The sequence below is a fragment of the Gekko japonicus genome, unplaced genomic scaffold (genome assembly GCF_001447785.1).
Source record: "Gekko japonicus isolate JY-2015 unplaced genomic scaffold, Gekko_japonicus_V1.1 scaffold907, whole genome shotgun sequence".
In the NCBI taxonomy this organism is placed as follows: Eukaryota; Metazoa; Chordata; class Lepidosauria; order Squamata; family Gekkonidae; genus Gekko; species Gekko japonicus.
In genome coordinates, this window is record NW_015174870.1 from 170764 (window position 1) to 188716 (window position 17953).

Below are 17953 nucleotides of genomic sequence, written 5' to 3' on the forward strand. Positions count from 1 at the left end.
GGTTTGAGTGGGGTAGAAACCGAAAGTAATAAATAAATAAATAAATAAGTAAGTAAAATAGCAAGAATAGCAAAGATAGCAAAGATAGCAAAAACAGCAAAGAAGACATCACTTCTGGTGATGTCAGGCGTGGCCTTCTGACACACTTCCGGTGATGGCAGGGGGTGTGGCATATGCTAATAAGTTATGCTAATGAGCTCCTGCAGCTGTTTTTCTACGAAAAGACCCCTGGCTCTCTGTATGAAAACAAAAATGGCATTTTCCAGGAAAATAACCCCCCACAACAGAAATGCTTGGGTTGTGTAAATGCTCCACCAAAAAACAACCCCTCCAAAAAAACCTGAGCAAGAACTCAACACTTGTTTTGCACAAACCAAACCAACCTCTTTCCCTTCTCCACAAGCAAAACACCAATTGTATTATATCTATAGTCAAAATTACTGACATTGGCATGTATACCTACATAGCCTGGGACATTTAGTTATATTCTCACAAGCGTATATGTTTCCGACCTTAGAGCAAATATATATTTGCAGTTCTAAAACATGTCTGGCAAAAGTGTATAGAGAAGTTTTTCAGGTAAAAGTGTACAGAAAATTCTTAGCTCGGTTTATTCCCAGGAGCCAATATAAAGGCAATGAAAGCAGAAGGGCCCCTTATCTGTCAAGGAGATAAATCACTGGCTAATGCTGGGCATGTGCCCAGTTTTAAGTTTCCTTATCCTAACTTTTTGTTTCTTGGCTCTTCCTAAGAGGGATCATCACTGCTAGGAAAAGGAGGCTGCACAGTTTCTTCAGTACCCTAATATGTTGATTGGACATCTTCCAATCCTTTAGGTTACGCTGTAGTTGTGCATACTGATTCCCTTAAAGGTCAAGTTGTGGACCAAAGAAACTGCATGGGTCGGTGATATTGCTGAGTTTACACAGGGGAAGACAGCTCAACCTCCCATACAAAACAGAACCTTCTCTTTTCTGGGTACCATTCTGTATGTTTCAAATGTTGTTTTAAACTGGGAACATGGAAAGATTCCATGCAAACAGCCTCAAAAGCAAACAGAAAAGAAAGATACAAGGGGCCTGATTTATTAATGCTTTTTGTCCTTGCTTGGGTCTAGAGGCTAAAATTCTTAAGGCCATTATAAGATCTCCAAAACAAGTAGCATCTAGGATTGATTAATCAAAGTTACCTGTAATGTTTGTTGGATGGAATACTGATTTCAGTTCATTTCACGTTACTGTGACTCTTAAGTTTAAAAAATGTTCAGCTGTAGCATGTGCCTTTGTTTCATAGTTGATCTTTGTGACTGATCTTGTTGGTGTGGCACTGCATATGCAGGGGCCATAAAATTTACTATTTGCTATAAACCTGGTACAGTGCAGAAGCTATGTTTGCCTTGGTTTACTTGCTATTGCTAGCAATACCTAGAAAGTAGCACATTCATGGTGGACTTTGGTCACAACTCCCTCACAAACAAGTGGGCTATTTTGCCATATTTACAGGACTTTGGTGCATAGGCTCCTTTCCTGTATTGCAACAACAGGCCACATATTCTCTAGAGATTCAAGCAATTTTTGGAAATAAACTGAGGTATTTGCTGACACAAGATGAGGGCTGAACTAAGGGGTAGGTTTAGACATTCATTATTGCTTTAACTTTCATTTGGATTTATTGCACATCTATTTTAAAATCAGTTGTCATCTATCACTACCCTTGTCAGTTATTATTACAGTTTTGGAGGAGGATGAAGTACATAGTGTTAACTGCACAACTGATGGGGAGGGAGGATTTCTGAGACATGGGGCAAAGGATGGAAAGGATATTGATGTAAGTTGGTTAGTCATACAGATATTATGCCACCTGGCTGTTTTCTTTCCCCTTCCATTTTATATTTGGCTTTCAGTATCATTTTTGTGTGTTTAACTTATTTATTTAAAATATTGTATATCAATGTTGTTAGCAGCCCCAATGATGGAAATATTCAAAGAGAGAGAAATAAATTATGTGTTTGGCTTCTGCTTTATTAGTTAAGAAGGGACTTACAGCTACCATTAGACCAGAACCTTAGACACTGCTATAGAATATTCAGTCTTTAGCTCTGCACAAAAGTAGGCCATGGGTTGTTGGTGCAAATTTATTTTCAAATCTGGAAGAAGGGGCAAGCAGTACAAATGAAAGTGAAACTTTGAGCAGAATACTCCAGAAGTCTTTTTAAAAACTATTTTTGTGAGTATTTTGCATGTGTGTGCGCGCATGTGTGCGAGCCTGGAAGTCATGGTGACTTCTGGCGATCTCTAGTTTCAGAGAGGTGGGTGGGTTTTTTAAAAAACTGCTTTTGGGGAAGTTGTCACAAATGTAAGGGCAAAGCCATTTTAAAAAACTTCCAAAAAGCTGATCACCTTAGGCAAACACAAAATTTTGCACTGAGCTCATTTCCCATCCCTGCCTCTACACCCAGGTCTGACAAGGTACTAGAGTTTTTAACGTCTAGACTTGGCAGTTTTGTTCTGGGCGTACAGATTAAAGTTTATTCTTGCATTTGATTAAATTTGCTAATATATTAATAGCGGGCTGTAGTAATAACTGTAAACTACTAAGTACCGTTTCTGTGAAATGGTAGCGACATAGTAACTTTTCTCTTGCCACATCCCTACTTCTGTGAATGCTGAATTGTCAGGGCAGAATAGCCAACAAATACCCACCTTTTTCTTCTAGAAGGACTCAGTTTTTTTTTTCTTTTTCTTGCTGCAGCCATGTTTTCTCTTCCATTTCCATGGAACAAGTCCAGGCTTTTACCCACATTGCATGACCTGACTTGTACCACAGTGTACTGTGGGTAGGGTTTCATTGTCTGTCACTTCTTTTCCTGCAACCTAGAGTACACAGATTTAGCAGGTAAAGCTCTTCCCCCCCACCCTTTACCACTTACGTTTATACAATGAAAAGCTTCCCCTCCTAAAACTCTGTGTACTGAGCTGCTACTAAAGGCAGGGCTTTTGACAAAGTGGAAGTTGCAGATGGTATGCTGAGTTGTCATCCCCAGCCAAGGAATCCCCCCTGCAATGAAAGTCACAGTGGCAACCGCCTTGTGTCTGGACCTAGAGAAGAAGAAGAAGAAGAAGAAGAGGAAGAAGAGGAAGAAGAGGAAGAAGAGGAAGAAGAAGAAGAAGAAGAAGAAGAAGAAGAAGAGATTAGATTTATACCCCGCCCTTCACTTGGAGTCTCAGAGCGGCTTAGACTCCTTAGACTCTTAGACTTAGAGGCAATTCCTTAGACTCTTTCTTTGAGCAAAAACTTCAGTCCTCACTCACACAATACCGCCATAAAGTGGGAACATTAACAGCTTTATTTCCTGGGTAAACAAGACAAATGTTGTAAAAGACATTGCATATCAAAAGCTTTATTGAAAATAATGGGGGTGGGCGGGCTGGTGATTGAGTACTAGTTCTTCACCAGGTGTTGTCAAGGCTAGATTTATTCACCATAGTTAAAGAACCTTACACCTTTTTCTGGTTGGTGTAGGATAGAAAAAAGCTGAACTGCCAAATAGCCTTCATGAAATTATGATAATTAGCTGTTTACATTACCCAACCTGTAAAATCAAATGTCAGATGTTCCATCAATCACACCATCACTCCGGACTGAACTTTAATTAAAATAAAAATGAGATGTTGTAAAATCCCCAGTGGTTTGAAAGAACATGGATTTCAGTGCCATTCTTGTTCCTTTCTCAGGTTAAAGTGTTAAGAAACAAATGTAGTCATTCTGTTTGCATGACCTAGGTAAAGATGTAAAATGACCAGCATTCTTGTCCTTTAAGGTCTTCATATGAGGTCCTGGTCTCTCCCCCCCCCCATGTGGCAGTGAGGGCAGTGAGGCCGCTTTACATTCAAACTAGACAAGATGGTGTCTCCAAGAGTGGCCTGGGGATGTGCTGCCATTTTGTAGAGTGTTTCCGCTGGGGGATTTCTTCTAACAGCGCTGCAGGGGCCTGATTGTAGTTGTGACTACCATGGCATAGGAGAGGAAGGTTTAAAGTAAGAATTAGTGTGTGTGTGTGTTGTTTATTTAGTGTTTTGTGTGTGTGTTTCATGTTTAATATTCTTGCTTTCCTTTTTTGTTTTCTGGTGTTTTATGCTTTTTCTGCTGTTTTGTATCTTAAATTGTTTTTATGGTGATTTTAATTATGTTAATGTGTGGTTAGCTGCCCCAGGATCCAGTTTTCTGGTACAGATCATTCAAATAAATAAATAACACAGAGGGAAAACTATTTGTGATAATACCTTGCCTTGTGTGAATCACTCGTCATGACTCATGATCATCAGTTGGCTGTAATGTCCAATTTGTGCCTACCTGTTCATTTGCTGAGGAAAAGAAATTATTACCATAATGATGCTGGTTACAAGCCTATTAACTTATAGAACCATCCACCGTTAAAAATGAGACTAGGGGTGGAGAGAAATGTCACAATATTTGTTCATAATCAATATTTTAAATGTAAAACATTCTCAGGAATATAAACAGCAAGGAGAGAGAACCTGATACTGTATTGTTTTGTGCTTTGTGGTAAAAAAAAGGCTTAGCTCTTTTGCATGTCACAATTGTAATGAGAAGTGTTGAGTAAATTCTGTCTGCAAAAGTAGCAGGGGACCTACTTACTCCTCAGAACAGTAAACTGAATGTAATCCGGAAAGGTAATGTGTCCCTACTGTCAGCCCAGATGTACTTGTAGGTCTCAATTCTGATTTGGCTTGATGTCCTGCTTTCACTTGCTTCAGATGTAATGGCAAACTAAGAGGTGCTTCTACGGATGGTAGGGTTGCCAAGTCCAATTTAGGAAATATCTGAGGACTTTGGGGGTGGAGCCAGGAGACTTTGGGGGTGGAGCCAGGAAAAAGGATGTGACATCACTTTTGTGATGTCACATCCTGTGATGCCACTTCCAGGTCAAAGGTCAAGTGATGTCACTTCCCTAGCTCCACCCCTTCTGATGTCACTTCCAGCAGGGGAGCTGCCCTCTGGATGGCCATATGGGCCATCTAGTCCAACCCCCTGCTCAATGCAGGACCAGCCAAGAGCATCCCTGACAAGTGTTTGTCCAGCCCACTCTTAGGCCTGTCATTCCAGTTCCAGAACACTCCTGCTACACCCTGGGGCTGTCATTCCTGTCCGTGGTCTCTCGTTCCAGTCTCTGAACACTCCTGCTATACCCTGGGACTGTCATTCCACTCTAGGGCCTGTCATTCCAGTTCCAGAACACTCTTGCTACCCCCAGGGGCTGTCATTCCACTCCATGGTTTCTCATTCCATTCCCTGAACACTCCTTCTCCACCCTGGGGCTATCATTCCATTCTTGGGCCTGTCATTCCAGTCCCAGAACACGCCTGCTACACCCTGGGGCTGTCATTTCACTCCATGGTCTCTCATTCCAGTCCCTAAAGTCTCCTGCTACACTCTTTGGCTGTCATTCCACTCCGTGGTCTCTCATTCCAGTCCCTAAACACTCCTGCTCCACCCTGGGGCTCTCACTCCACTCCGTGGTCTCTCATTCCAGTCCCTGAAAACTCCTACTCCACCCTGGGACTGTCATTCCATTTGCCATTCCTGGCTCCCATTGTTTCCAATGGGCCTTCAAGGGTTTCCCATTGTTTCCAATGGGCCTTCAAGGGTTTCCCATTGTTTCCAATGGGCCTTCAAGGGTTTCCCATTGTTTCCAATGGGCAATCCTGTCCTTCCTTTTAGTACATCCCCAGAAAATAACCCTAAACACCCGACCCTTCTGTTTTTGATAAGGACAATTTGAGGGCAAGCGCTGGGGGGGGGGGAGGCATGTTGCAGCCTGAGACTAGAGCAGGAAAGTCCCAAGAGCAGGGGAAGTGGGCGCCCAGCAGAGAAAGACAGAATTCGCTGCACCAAGGCTTGAAAAGGGAGGCTGGACAAAGGGCTTGCATCCCAGTTGCCAGGCAGGTAAAGGTAGGCCTTTGTGTGCTGGGTGGAGTGCTGGAATGGACAGGAGAAGCTCTGGCTGGCCCCCTCCCTCCCTCTCTCCCTCTCTCTCGGGAGCTTTTGCAGAGCAGCTGTCGGGTGGGAGCCCAGGGCTTGTGGGCTGCCCTGGCAGTTCCCTTCCGCAGCACACAAGCAGATCGCCCGCCAAAGGAGCCGAAGCTGCCTTGGAGCCCTCCAGCATTACATCCACGCCTTTCTTCTGGCACGCCAGGACGGGTGGTGGTGGTGGCGCTCAGCGAGGAGGAGGGGATGGTTGCCTGCTGCTTGGGACTCACCTCGGTCTGCCAGCGTCGGCTTGGGAGGAATGCAGGCAGCACACAAGCAGATCGCCCGCCAAAGGAGGGATGCCGGGAGTGGGCGGCGCTAAGGAGGCGAGGCGAGTAGCGACTACACTCTTTGAAGGCAGATGTTCCCGCCGACGGTCAGAAACCTGTGGCGCTCTAGCCTTCGTCTCTATGGCTGCTGCTAGAGTGACCCCCGCCGGCCAATTCTTAAAAAGCGGGGGAGGGGGATCTCAGATCTGGGGACCCCCGCCCTAACGGGGGAGTTGGCAAGCTTAACGGATGGAAGGTTCTCTAATTGCAGAATGCTGTGTTTTTGCTCCCCCATATGCTACAGGCCAAAAATGACCCTGAAATGCTGCTTCAGGGGGACCCCTCCAGAGCAGCATGGGGGGGGGCATTTTCTGCAACGGTGATGTGAGGGAGGTGAGAAGGTCACTTTTTATAAACAATTGCTGAGCAGTCGAGTTAGAACAGATAAAAGGAAGTACTTCTTCACCCAAAGAGTGATTAACACATGGAATTCACTGCCACAGGAGGTGGCAGCGGCTACAAGCATGGACGGCTTCAAGAGGGAATTAGATAAACATATGGAGCAGAGGTCCATCCGTGACTATTAGCCACAAGGTATAGATAGGAACTCTCGGTCTGGGGCGAGTGATGCTCTGTATTCTTGGTGCTTGGGGGGGGGGCAAACAGTGGGAGGGCTTCTAGTGTCCTGGTCCCACTGCTGGACCGCCTGATGGCACCTGGTATTTTTGGCCACTGTGTGACAGAGTGTTGGACTGGATGGTTCTCTTATGTTCCTTGGGCAGAAATCTTTTTGTACAGTGAAATGTTTTGGGGGATCCAAGCCATTGCTCTCTGGTGGGTTCACAAGGCTGGGAAATCTTCAGGCCCACGCACTCTGTGCTCCCCTTATGCATGTGGTAACTAGTTATTTCCATGTATGTAGCAAACCATAATTTGTCATTACATCCAAACTGGCAAGCTTAAAAAAATGCTGTTCACCTAGATGTAACTAGCTGTCAGGCCCTAACAGAGCCTCAAGAAGGCTTTCTTTCCCTGGCTCAGTTACAGAGTGGCAAACTGTAGTTTGCTTTCCAATAGAATCTGTCTTTTGTTTTAAATCCTTTTTCAGTAGCTTTTTAGTGTTGTTGTATAGCATTTGTGAAACCTGAAAACCAATAAAAGAGCCCTTATCTAATTAGTATTTTTGCTTACTATTTCTATAGTTTGGGATTGAATGTTACTCATATTTTCTGTGTGGTTTTTAAACTAGACAAGGAAAATACAGCACATCTCTTGTGGCCCTATAATTACACTAGTGGTCTGATTATACGTCTTGTGGCAAGTTCATAACCCCATTCTTCCATGGAGAACACTTGCTGGGTGACCTTGGGCAAGTCAGCCTCTCTCTCAGCTTATGCTACCTCACAGGGCTTTTAAGATAAAAAGAGGAAGGGAGAACTGTGTATACTTCCCTGAAGTCTTTGGCGGAAGAATGGGATAAGCATACAGAAAGTGGATAGAATGGAAATCAAATGGATGTCAGTGATCCCACCATATCCCTGGAAGAGAACTGTTTCCAGCTGCACTACAGTTAGATGCCATATTCAATATGGAAAAAATCTTGTGGGATAGAAGCTAGATATCCAGTCCTAGAGAAGGGACTTGCAAGGCAAAACAGCAAGTAGGAGGTAAAGAACAATCTGGCAGGCCGGTTGTGTAAAGAAGAAGTGCCAGAAGAGGAAGCAGACTCCCAGGAGCCAAGTGTAAACCAGGAGGAAGGGCTTCTCTTCTTAGAGGAGGGGATTTGAGCCCAGCCTGAGCATGGTGGCAGAATGGGCAGGATGCCAGAGAAGGTCCTTAGCCAGACGAGGAGTAGTACATGCATGTCAAGAGACTAAGCAGAATAAAGTATTTGCCTGCAGCATATTCTTTATCTGATGCTTTCTGTGCATGGAACTGTGTGAAGCAAGGCACTATTAAAAGATAGGCAAACAACAGAATTAGGTTTCTTTCATCTCAAACCCTCTGCCTCTCATATACCGGGGTCTACTTCTCCAAATCCATTCCAGCTCTAAGCTTTGCCCCTCTCTCGTATGTGTTATATTTGTTTCTGATTGTGACTCAGCTATAAGTAAGATAATTTTTTTAAAAAAAATATTAGATTTTCACTCATAATAAAACCAGGCAATAAAGGGTAGGAAGGGTAAAGGGTATGGGGTATGGGGTAAGACATACAGGGAAATTCCTTCAAGTTTGTATTATAGCTGTTACAAGTTTCTACTTCTATTTATGATTTCCTTCTTTTTATATAGATGCTAAAGTTGTTATCAGTTAATCCATTCGCTGAGAATCCTGAAGAAAGAAAATTATGCTTTCCACAGTTCAAGCTAGAGTTTCTCTAAGATTTTAATATTTAAATTCATTATTCTTGATCTTCAAGGTTTCTTTCTACCCAGTCATAAAATGGCATCCAATTATCTTTCCCATTTTGCTTACTTCTGTCTTTCAAACAGTTCGATAGTATGTCCATTTCTGCTGTCTCAAAGATTTTTGTCAAAAGGTTGCTTTCCGTTGGTATCTCTGATTTCTTCCAATAGCATATAATATTCTTGCGGTCGTGACTATGTGTATAATTAGATGTTTAAGTTGCTTATCTTTAACATCAGGCATATCTATAAATAAGACAGGTGATGATCTTTAGTTACAGCAGTTTGGTCTTGCCGTAGGTTCCAGAGAGCTAGAAATACAGACCTATAGTGACTTCTTACATGTGTTGTTTTCCAGAAATGACTGCTTTCTTATGGAAGAGTGTCCATCGAATGCCTAATAGCATGTTGCTCTGGCAAAGAACTATGTCTCTGTATAACCATACCCATGGTTTTGAAGAGAAGGAAATAAAGAAAAAACTTCAGCAGTTTACTGGTGGATCTGTCAGCCTTTCAAAAAAGGAAGACGGCATTGGGATACTTACCTTGAACAACCCAAAGCTAATGAATGCATTCACAGGTATTATGTGTTTGATTCCTCTAAGTGTATGCAAAGACAAAAATGAAAAGTTAACACCTTAGCACCATTGTGAAAAGATCTAGCTCTTAATCACAGAAGTGTTAAATAGGTCTTGTTCTTGCAAGATACATGCAACCCTGGAAAATCTGTCTGTCATAACAGTTAAATGAGACTCTGTCAGTTGTCCCGCTTCTTTTCTCTTCAGATTGCCTGCATGTTCCAGGGTGAAATATTTGCTTTCATCTTGGTCTGCATAGCATATTCTGTCCTTAAGGGAATTCTAGAGGCACCAATACTGGCCAGCTGCTGATTGTATACTTGCTGTTAAATGCCTGCCCAAATAAAAATGTCATAAGATGTTTCTAGAACATGCTTGAACTACCAGAGAGGAGCTATTCCCAGCTACCACAAACACCTCTGTAAACACCCTCAGCATTTGTACTTGGCACTCAAGAGACTCATCTTGGCTGAGTGCAACACTCGTGATGGGATTGTAACAATTTTGGACATCATAGGCAAAAACAACTCCTTAAAATAAAGCTAAAAGACATTAGGCAGGCAGTGGTGCTCTGATGCTGTGTACCAGTGGCCTGGACTTGACAGGCATTTTGCATCCCCTTTAAATGAGGGATAATGCAGTGACTTGGAAGTGAGATATTCATTGTCATTATGCTTTCTTCACTCTTGATGGTTCCTGACACTGAACCATTCCTGTGCCCTTTGCACAAAATAGATGTCTTGCATCAGTGTTCCACCCTGTTCCAAGGAAGAAAAGAGAAACAGTTGGCTTAATTTTGTACTCTGTCCCTATCCCTAACATTTGTGACTCGTTCTGCCAAGAGCATTTTTCATTATATGCTCTTGAAATGTATCGAAGTGACTGGCAGATAGTGTTAGACAGATTGCATGAGACAGAAATATCATCAGTGACTGTATATATAATTGTGGGTCAGCATGGCAGAGAAACCCCCCCAGCCTCACCCACCCCCAAACTACTATCTGCCTTCCTCTGTTGTTGGGTCAACTAGGTCCAAACTAAACAAGATTAGATTGAGAGCAGGGGTCGTTTCGTAGCAAAAGAGCTAGGGGGGCTCATTAGCATAACTCATTAGCATATGCCACACCCCCTGATATCACCGGAAGTGTGTCATAAGGCCACACCCCCTGACATCACCGGAAGTGTGTCATAAGGCCACACACCCCATGAGGGGCCCAGCAGTGGACCTGCAAGGCCGGCGGGAGTGCAAGGAAGCCCCGCGAAGGCCCTCCCTGGCCCCAGGCAGGCAGGGGTGGGGAGAGGCAGGGAGGAAGCAACTTACCCTCCCTCTTCTCCTGCCTCCTCCTGGCTAAATGAGGGCCGGAAGCAGGGCGGCCGGAAGCAGGGGGCGGGGCTTCGTCATGCGCCCCCCCGTACCTCACCCGGGGGAACTGCGATCCCCCGCGATCCCCCCGAAATGACCTCTGATTGAGAGACAGATCCATACTACTTTATTCCCATGTCCTCACACTTACTTGTATAAAATGTTTCAAGGGGTATTTTTTTTAAAGAACAAAGTGTACACGTGAGGGGATCTTAACCCTGGCTTGTCTTTCCTCATTGTTCTGAGATATTTTAGTAATTTTTCCTTCAGCCCAGCTGTAATTCCCAAAGAGAGGTGGGCTGCGTGGATTCAGACACACAATGCAGACGCCATTGTTTTATATGTAAGTAGATAGTTGCATGGATCTCTCCCACCCCTGTGCAACATGTTCATTTTCCCCTTAGATTTATTTTTTAAAATCTGTACTAATATAGCCCTTCTATCCGGCTATGAGCTGAATGCCTCAGTAGTTTTTCCTTCTGTTATTGACAGGTGCAATGATGATAGAACTACAGGAAAAAGTCACTGAATTAGAAAACTGGGAGGATGGAAAAGGACTTATTATCCATGGTGCAGAAAATACTTTTTGCTCAGGATCTGATCTTAATGCAGTCAGGCTACTGTCCAGCCCACAGGCAAGTAATGGCAGCAATTTCTTTCCCAGGAAAAGATATTCATTTTCAAATTCTGAAGCATTAATTCAAGGAAAGGCAATCAAAAATCATCATCACTACAAAAAGGGAAACAATAGAATGCTTCATTTTGTGTCTGGGTGTTAAACATGCAGTCAGCATTTCAGAAATGACAAATTATAAGGATGGTAGTGGTGGAGTATATGATTTATTACTCAGAATCTCCTGGTTACATATTCTTCTTTCAGCTTACGCCATTTCTTTTAAAAACTTTTATCTCCTAGAGACTGTTAGCAGTTACAGATAAGAAGATTAGCATGAATGATTTGGCAACCCTCTAAAGGGAATTGTTTTCCTTTAAATACGATTGGGCTAATGAGAGAAAAAGGGGGAGAGAGCGGAGAAGGAAACTCCTGTTGAGGGAAAGTTGTTTGTTTTACTACAGTCCAGTGTTCCCTCTAAGATGAGTTAGTGTGAGCTAGCTCACAGTTTTTTAGCCTCCGGCTCACACATTTTTGTCTTAGCTCAGGAAGCATGGATCCAGAGCAAACTAATTTATGCAGTAGCCAGATTGCTTGCTCACAGCCTTAAGGCCAGTAGCTCACAAAGTAGATTTTTTGCTCATAGGACTCCACAGCTTAGAGGGAGCATTGCTACAGTCCTATACACACTTAGTAACCAGCTCTGCACTGCACCTAATTTCTGAGTAAACCCGCATTGGATTGGACAGGAAGTGTCAGGATTGGGTTGGCAGTTGCACCAAAATCCTTGGACCCAGCAGCTATTGGTAAACTTATTTCCTACAATTACTCTCTGTCTCTCAGAACACTTAAATAACTGCAGGACAACACATTTATTGACAATAAAATCAGTACTGGATTGTTTTTTAGAAAGGGTGTGAGTGCATGATGAATTGTTCTACATCCCTTTGTCATTGATCCTGAGTGTTTGCTACTGAATCTGATTAGAGCCTGGGTAGGAGAACCTCCTATGTCAGCCTCCGTGAATCCCATGATCTAAGAAAGGAGGGATTTTAAAATTTTATTTTATATTATTCAATCGATTTTTACCCCGCCCTCCCCGCAAGCAGGCTCAGGGCAGCTCTCACTGGTCAATACAAACAACCATTAAAATCACGTAAAATCCTCTAAAAACTGAATAGACATATGAACAAAAACTGCAGTCCCTTTTGTCTATTCCCTCAGCTAAGAGGGAAGTCCTAGCTCTCACTGATGGCTTAGATAGATTTTTGGCTCTGCTTTGCAGGTCTAATTTAAGGGCCAGTTGGTTTGATTTGTGAACTTGTATAATTGGAAAATAGGGTTCAGATTTGGTTTTGTGTATTTGTTGATGGAGTACAAATATTTTATTTTCCCTGTGCTACTGAAAGGCAGAGGCTTGAGTTTCCATTAGGACAAAACTTTCTCCCCCTCCTCCCCCCCCTCCCCCCCCTGCTGCAGCTGCCTTGGATTTGTTAAATTCTGTGTCATACTTCCACAATAATTTTAGTAATAGTTTAAAGATTAAGACCAAAGAAATAAGACCTTGGCCCAGCCAGCACAGCCTTCTAAAATCCCATTAATTACAATGGAAGAGGTACACCAGGGGATTAACTCTCTCCTTTGAAACCAGTTGGTCTTCAGCACTTGTTAGCTTTGGGTTGAATTGTTCCCTATATATTAAACTACAGCAATGGATTCCCCCCCCCCCCCCGCCTGCTGCTCCCGATATTAGTAGGGTGATTTTTAAATGATGGGTCAGAATCCATTAGTGGATTCTGAAGATCCTTGAGTGGATGGTGCTCAGGCTGTGTTTTGTCTTTAATGCTATTCCTTTTGTAGCATTTTATACTCATATTTAATATTCATGCTGGAATATGTTATGAGCAGTGTCACTTATTGAAGGATTGGGAATGGATTCTGTCAAAGAGTGTCACCGTGCAGGTCCTGGACAAAAAATGAAAATGCCAGTAGAAAATCATATGTGAGTTTAGAAGGGAACAGCTATTCAAATTAAAGGATTTCCCAGATATGCTAGATTTGTATCCAAGCGTAGTGGTCTATAATGTAGGCTGGCAGGTCATATGTCTTCCATCATATTGAAACATCAGCAGACTCTTTTCAGTTGACTCCCAAGAATCCCCTGCTGAACTTTCTTTAAGGGCAAATGAAGGCGTAGACCTTGACACTTCTATTTCAGCTGGATGTAAACCAAAATGGGTGTGTAAGCTATCTGATGAATTGGTTCTTCAGCATGGTCTATTAGGGATCTTTTCCAGTGTGCTAAGGTGGAATAAACAGGAACTCATAAATAAAAGAAAACACGAGTGAAAATGGTTTCTTCTCAGACAATAAACAACACAGAGTTGGCCATGTTGAAATGGTTGGTCAAAAAGGTGACCCAGTGAATCTTCATAGGCCATCACAGCAAAAGCAACAAACACACGGGAAACACAGCAAGGTTGAGTAAACGTGGAGAAACACCATGTTCAAACAAAACACACAGTTTTGATATGCTACTATAACTTTATATATTCAAATAAATCATATAATATACAGTAAAGACCCTAGTGCAACCTGTTAATTATAGTACACGGATAAGAATGACATAAAGAACAATATATATTTTGTAGGAAAGTCCACAACTACAGAGACGAATATGCAGACAGGATTCAATGCTGTAGGCTGTCTTGCTTTCAGAAAAGAGATGCAGCAAACATCATGCAACATGCCTCCCAGGCAAAAGTTGCGTATTTCAAGAAATTCTTCAGGCAAACTATTTCTCCTGGAACTGAATTACAAATACAGTATAACACAATATACTTTATATAGTATCCGGGGTGGGGGGGAAGAGCTAGCTTGCTGCACTCACCCAAAGCTCGCATGTGCTACAATGCACAAGTCAAGAAATTCTGTAGAAGGCTTCTCCAGTTCTTCATAGGAACAACCCAGAAAGACCACTCTAATAAAACACAACTGCACTGATGAGTCCCAGAAAATTAAAGGGACAGTACTTACAAAATCTCACACAGTTAACAACTATAACTATACCGATTGCTTAAATTCTGAACCAGATTGTAATAATACAACTTCCAGAAGAGTACAGCATTTACAGTCTTAACAATTCCAACACACCGCCACTACCATCATCATTATTCCATCTTCACCTGGCCCTGGATGAGGGAACATCAATGCTTCCCTGGAGCAGACGATGCTGAACAGTTCAAATATGCCATCTCTGAAATTTCATGTAGAACATCTAGAGCACTTTAGTCAGTAACTCGTTATGAATGTTTTTGTACTGTTGGATTTTAAATGGTTTTAATTATGTTTTATATTGGCGTTTGCCCCTATGTAAGCCGCCCTGAGCCCGCATTGCGGGGAGGGCGGGGTATAAATTGAATTAAATAAATAATAAATAAATAATAACATTACAGAATTCAAAGGACAATACCAATATTACACACATGCCCAAAAGCCCAATTATAAAGATGCTACTTGTGAAACCCCCCCCCCATCAATTATAAAATGAACCAGAGTCAAAACTATAATAACCACGAATATACTATTTATAAAAATGAACTGAGGTCCAAGGATACATTTAAGCCATGAGGACATACTGTATTAAATTGGGGTATAAAAAAAACTCCTTTTGAAGCAATAGTCTGTGAACATCATGAATATCATGTGTCTTATTATTAACCACCCTGTAGATTGTCAAACATTGTAGATCATTAAATTCATGCTTTTGATCTAAATAATAGCTCACAATAGGAGCATCTTGGTTCTTAAGTCTCACCCAGGACACATGCTCCAATATACAAGTTTTTAAACTCCTCATAGTAGACCCCACATAATATCTGGGGCAAGAACACCATAAAACGTAGACCACTCTTGTAGATTCACGATTAGTGAATTGTTTCAGTCTCCATATGAAATTGTTTATTGTGATCTCGTTAGTCTGGGTGGTGTGTTGACACACTAAACAGTTTTTACCACATTTGAAATGCCCTGACAGCAAATTAGATTTGGACTGAAAATTACTCATATCAGAATGAACAACCATATCCTGAATGTTGGAACTCCTTTTATATCCTATTTTAGGAAAATTGGAACACCCCTGTAAATGCTGTATGATGTGCCAATGCCTGCGGAGTATGCTAAAAATCCTGTTTGATCTTGGAGAGAACTGCAGTGCACAAGGGAAGGGAGATCTATGTGAATGCTTTTGTTGTGTAAAAATTTCATCCCTACTTAACATATCTGCCCTCCTCTTGGCTCTAAAAACCAACTCTTTGGGGTACCCCCTCTGTACAAAGGTTCTAATTAGATTGTTAGAGTCTGCTGTGTATTCCATCAAACTAGTAGAGTTTCTCTTAGCTCGAAGAAACTGACTATATGGGAGATTATCTTTAATATGTACAGGATGAAAGGATTTATAATGCAGGAGAGAGTTACAATCTGTGAGCTTATGATAGCGTTTAACCCCTAACTTTGTTTGGTTCAAAACAAAAACAGTGGTGTCCAAAAAATTAATACAGGAGGGACTACTTTCAAAATTAAACTTAATGGATGGGTGCAAAGAATTGTACCAATCCACAAAAGTAGGAATTATGTCAGCTCTGTCAAAAAGACAAAAAATGTCATCAATGTAACAATAATAATGCAACATATTTTTCCTGAAAAGTATTCATTGACATCATAGAAGAAAGTAGTCTCAAAATTCTCCATGAATAGATTTGCAGAAGGCGCACAAGCACTTCCCATCGAGACACCACGTACTTGTAAAAAGAATTCAGATTGAAATCTAAAATTTTTTTGTTCAAAAGTAACATCAAGCACCTGCATTAAGAAGTATGTGGGAGGTTGCACTAGGGTCTTTACTGTATATTATAAGTACATGATTTATTCGACTATATGAAGTTATAATATCAGAACTGTGTGTTTTGTTTGAACGCTGTGTTTTTCCACGTTTACTCACCATAGCATAAGGCCTGGGGATACTCTGTCGTGGCTGCATGCTTTGTTCCTAGATAGTCATGAAGGATGGCATCTTGCAGGAAATCATCTTGTCTCTGACAGGAGTATCCTGTACAAAACAAAGTGTTTTGCTAGTTGCACGCAGCCTCTAGAGGAAGGATCCTTGGTGCTGTCTCAGCTTTACATTTCCCCTGTGTCAGCTGCTATACATTGGCCCCGGTCACATGGAAGGTTTTGGCCCGGGAGAGGGACGGATCGGGGGCACAGCAAACGGGCGCGATCTCACCGCAACATCTGGGAAGCGGCGTGCACCCGTCCCCGATCTGGCCCTTCAGGCCAAAAACCCACAGTAAAAAAGAACCACCCCCAGAGGAGGACTTACCGGGAACGCCGCATCAAGCGCAGCCGTGGGATCGCCGCCGCGCCCGTCGTCCAGAGCAATCCAGGCTCCCGGCTGAACTGCGCATGTGCAGTGGCTTCCCCCCGACATCTGATTGTGCCGGGGAGGAAGTGTGCGATGCTTCTATGTGATCCCGCCGCCACATGTCTCTTTTGGTGTGGCTTTAAAAAGCCGCACTTTACCGGTGCTTTTCCCCCCCGTGTGGCAGGGGCCATTGTTTAGAATTAGAAGATCCTGATCTAAGCCTCTTAGAAAGCAACTTTTGTGAAAACAGCATAGACCTGGTTAAATTGGGATTTTGGTTGGCAGGAAGATATTTACATTTGTAGCATTGTTACCACCCTTGGTGTCTTACTAGAACTGAGCCGCAACTGTAGCATTAGCACTTTTGGCATACCTGGTAGCCGTGTCTTGAGTCCATGCTACACTAATGTGTTAACATTTCATGTGCAGCAGCTGTTGGACCATCTTAAACAAGGCACTGCACATACAGTGCTTCACAGAATATTCATACCTGCCTTTGTTTCAATTAAAGACTGTCTCCATGTTCCATCTCAGCTGCTTGAACAACACAATAATTGACAATAGCAGAAGCAGAAGTCAAGATCTGCTTTCCCTACCCTACTGTGAAAATGCAGATCATCTCTTTCCACCAGCAGAGGGAAGAGCCAGTCCTCAATTTTATCTGATTTGTTCTTATACTTATGGATTTATTAACTGCCTTGAGTGTAATAGAAAGGCAGGTTCTAAATTTAATTTAATAAATAAAATAACATTGGACCATGCACAGAGAGAGAGAGATGTGCAGAGATTGCTGGGAGGAAATGAGATATATTGTTCATAGGAACAGCAATTTACCAAGTAATATTCTCAGGAGGAGGAACTGAGACATGCAAATCAGCCTTCCAAAAAGATCATATTTTGGCAGAGTGCCATTGCTTTACAAGGGCTGAAGCCTCCTGGGCATTCCTTTCTTGTTAAGAAAGAGAGCAAGAACAACATGTTTTATAGGGGAACTCTGCATAGCATGGGGTATGCAAGTCATGACTGTGGGAAGGTTTTGTATGTTCAATGTGACATGATTAACCGACAAGCTTAATCTGTAAACACAATCTGAAGAGTTTGTCTTTCTGTTAACAGCCAGCTTGGCTCAGTCATTGGAGCCCATCATAGTCTTCAGTTATATCCACAGGTTTTTTTCAGCTGTGTCATCCTTGGTGTTGATAATTAATCAGGTATAATTAGCAGACAGTATCACTGTAAAGGCAGAGATGTT

At 42.4% G+C, this 17953-nt stretch overlaps 1 protein-coding gene across 2 annotated transcripts in view; it reads left to right on the forward strand.

Annotated features, from left to right (window-relative positions):
* The window catches only part of ECHDC1 (ethylmalonyl-CoA decarboxylase 1), a 46032-nt gene that overhangs the window by 10030 nt on the left and 18049 nt on the right, over window positions 1–17953 (forward strand). For both annotated transcript variants that reach the window (XM_015424802.1, XM_015424801.1), the window contains exons 2-3: window positions 9084–9305; window positions 11159–11301. In XM_015424802.1, coding sequence (XP_015280288.1) covers window positions 9086–9305; window positions 11159–11301 — 363 coding nt within the window. In that variant the 5' untranslated portion in view covers window positions 9084–9085. The remainder of the gene's footprint in view (window positions 1–9083; window positions 9306–11158; window positions 11302–17953) is intronic.